Source organism: Aphanomyces invadans (assembly GCF_000520115.1).
Source record: "Aphanomyces invadans strain NJM9701 unplaced genomic scaffold supercont1.40, whole genome shotgun sequence".
NCBI classification, from domain to species: Eukaryota; Oomycota; class Saprolegniomycetes; order Saprolegniales; family Verrucalvaceae; genus Aphanomyces; species Aphanomyces invadans.
In genome coordinates this window covers 61,405-63,359 of record NW_008580185.1, presented here as the reverse complement: position 1 = coordinate 63,359, position 1,955 = coordinate 61,405, and the positions used below count along the sequence as shown (strand labels likewise).

The following is a 1,955-nucleotide window of genomic DNA, read 5'->3' as shown; positions in this document are numbered from 1 at the left end:
TTGTGTCGTTTGTAAGGTACAGTAGTGGGTGTCCAAAGTTTTCATACGGTGGACAAATATTTTTTCAGTGTCTCATTTCGACAGCAGATATTTGCATTCGTGTGGAAAAATTTGAACTCGAGATTGGACGTTTGACTACACTTGATAAAAACTCGACAGAGTGGTACTCCAGGTTATATAGAAATTTGTATGAGCTGCGTTGTAGTAGACTTTGAAATTTTTTTACACTTGAAGTTGGCAAGGAACTCCTGGTACTTCTGTAGCTGTTTTGATTCGCCGAAAGAGGACAAAAAATATTCAAAATAATCGCTTGCGCAGCGTCTGCCGGGAAGCTGAGCGCAGGACGCCGGCCGACCAGCATGTGCAAACGCTTCAGATTTCACCACGCGAGCTCGCCACGATCGCTGCCAAACAAGCATTTCACCAAGTTGAGTTGAACCCCGATGGCCGCATCGGACTCGACGAATTCAAGCGGTACGTTGCCATGCACACGCCGCTTGCGAGTATTCATGGAGTGGTTGGGTCATTTCAAGATGGTACTCGAGTCCCGGCAGCCACGGCGCGGCAACCGCTCTCCCATCGAACCACCTATTTACCCTTCAAGTAGCCCGCCGTCTCACGCAGCTCGAACGCCATGCCCCCGACACCGTCTTCGAATTACTCGCCGATTGTGCCGACAACAATGGCAACTTGACCAAAGATGCGTTCTCCGAGTGCTTCCAAGTGCACTTTCTCACGACGACGCCCGACGCCCGATCGATTGCGGCGATCCACCGTCTGTTTGATATTTTCGATGCCGATGGGAACGGCACAGTCGATTTTGCCGAGCTCGCAGCCGGCCTCAGCTTGCTCTGGTACGTTTATGCGGAGTTCTTTGAGGGAGTTGGCGAGAGCCCTATTTCATCTGGCCGTCGAGAGAATCGTCTTGACTCTTCGTTCGTGCATCGTGTTTTTCATGTTGACTTCAAAACAAACGTCGATCGCCACGTGCTCACGTCGGTCCATGTAGCGGCGGTGGGCGCGAGGACAAAGTCCGCGCCGCGTTTGTCTTGTACGACTACAACCAAGATGGCGTGATTTCGCTCGACAAAATGGTTCGGTATGTACATACATCTTTTGGAGCTTGAACGTCACGAGCTGGGACTTCTTCTATGCGTGGATCTTCCTGTACTTCTTTGCCGCGATAGGGTACGACGCAGCGACCCATATCTTCGACATCTCATATCGTTGTGTCGGTCGCGCAGCGTCATCTACTTTGCGTGGCAGCGGCTCAAAGGTGGCCTTTCCGAGACCCTCCGCGTCCGGCTGCGCGTCCTCACTCGGTCACGGTGTATGTCGTCGCCATCATCATTTACTGGGCCATCACGTTCGGCGTGTACGTGCCGTATCTGGCGCTCGGGCTCGTCAACAACCCGATGGACTACCACCGACGCGGTACGGCCCTTGCGCGATCTGTAGACTTGAGTAAGACAATCGATAAAATTGCAATAATCCACGTATGTGTCTCTCACTAGCTGAGCTCAAGTCGTCAATAAATTTCATTTCGACGGGTCTACCTTGGCCTCCAAGGGTGGGGCGTTGCTTATTGCGCTTGGTTGACATGTAGCGGTCTTTTTTACTGAGCCACGTCAGCCATGTTGAACGAGGTATGCCTTCTAAAGCGCAAATAGAACTCACAGAAAGCGTCGAGTTCTCATAAGCACTCATCAACTTTAGGCGAGTTTCGATGCTATATCGCCGCTGGACGCGCTGCGGGAGGACCGGTGTTGGCATCAAAGTTCAAAATGCGAGGGATTTTCGAATCGACCAATCACATAGAATTAAAATTCAATGGGTATTTATCCAATCACTGCGTGAAGTGTAATTGTGACTATATTTCGCCGAATTGGCATTGCTCATCGGATGCTCAATTTTATTCAGTACCACTCTGTCGAGTTTTTATCAAGTTGACTGTA

General features: G+C 50.5%; 1 protein-coding gene across 1 annotated transcript in view; it reads left to right on the top strand.

Annotated features, from left to right (window-relative positions):
• H310_12497 (hypothetical protein) overlaps nt 1-1,468 on the top strand; it is a gene marked incomplete at both ends in the record, with an annotated part of 1,858 nt that extends 390 nt beyond the window's left edge. Inside the window, 6 exons of the mRNA XM_008879563.1 lie at nt 377-474; nt 534-854; nt 1,010-1,099; nt 1,123-1,188; nt 1,245-1,328; nt 1,459-1,468. Coding sequence (XP_008877785.1) covers nt 377-474; nt 534-854; nt 1,010-1,099; nt 1,123-1,188; nt 1,245-1,328; nt 1,459-1,468 — 669 coding nt within the window. The remainder of the gene's footprint in view (nt 1-376; nt 475-533; nt 855-1,009; nt 1,100-1,122; nt 1,189-1,244; nt 1,329-1,458) is intronic.
• Nucleotides 1,469-1,955: the final 487 nt, after the last annotated feature.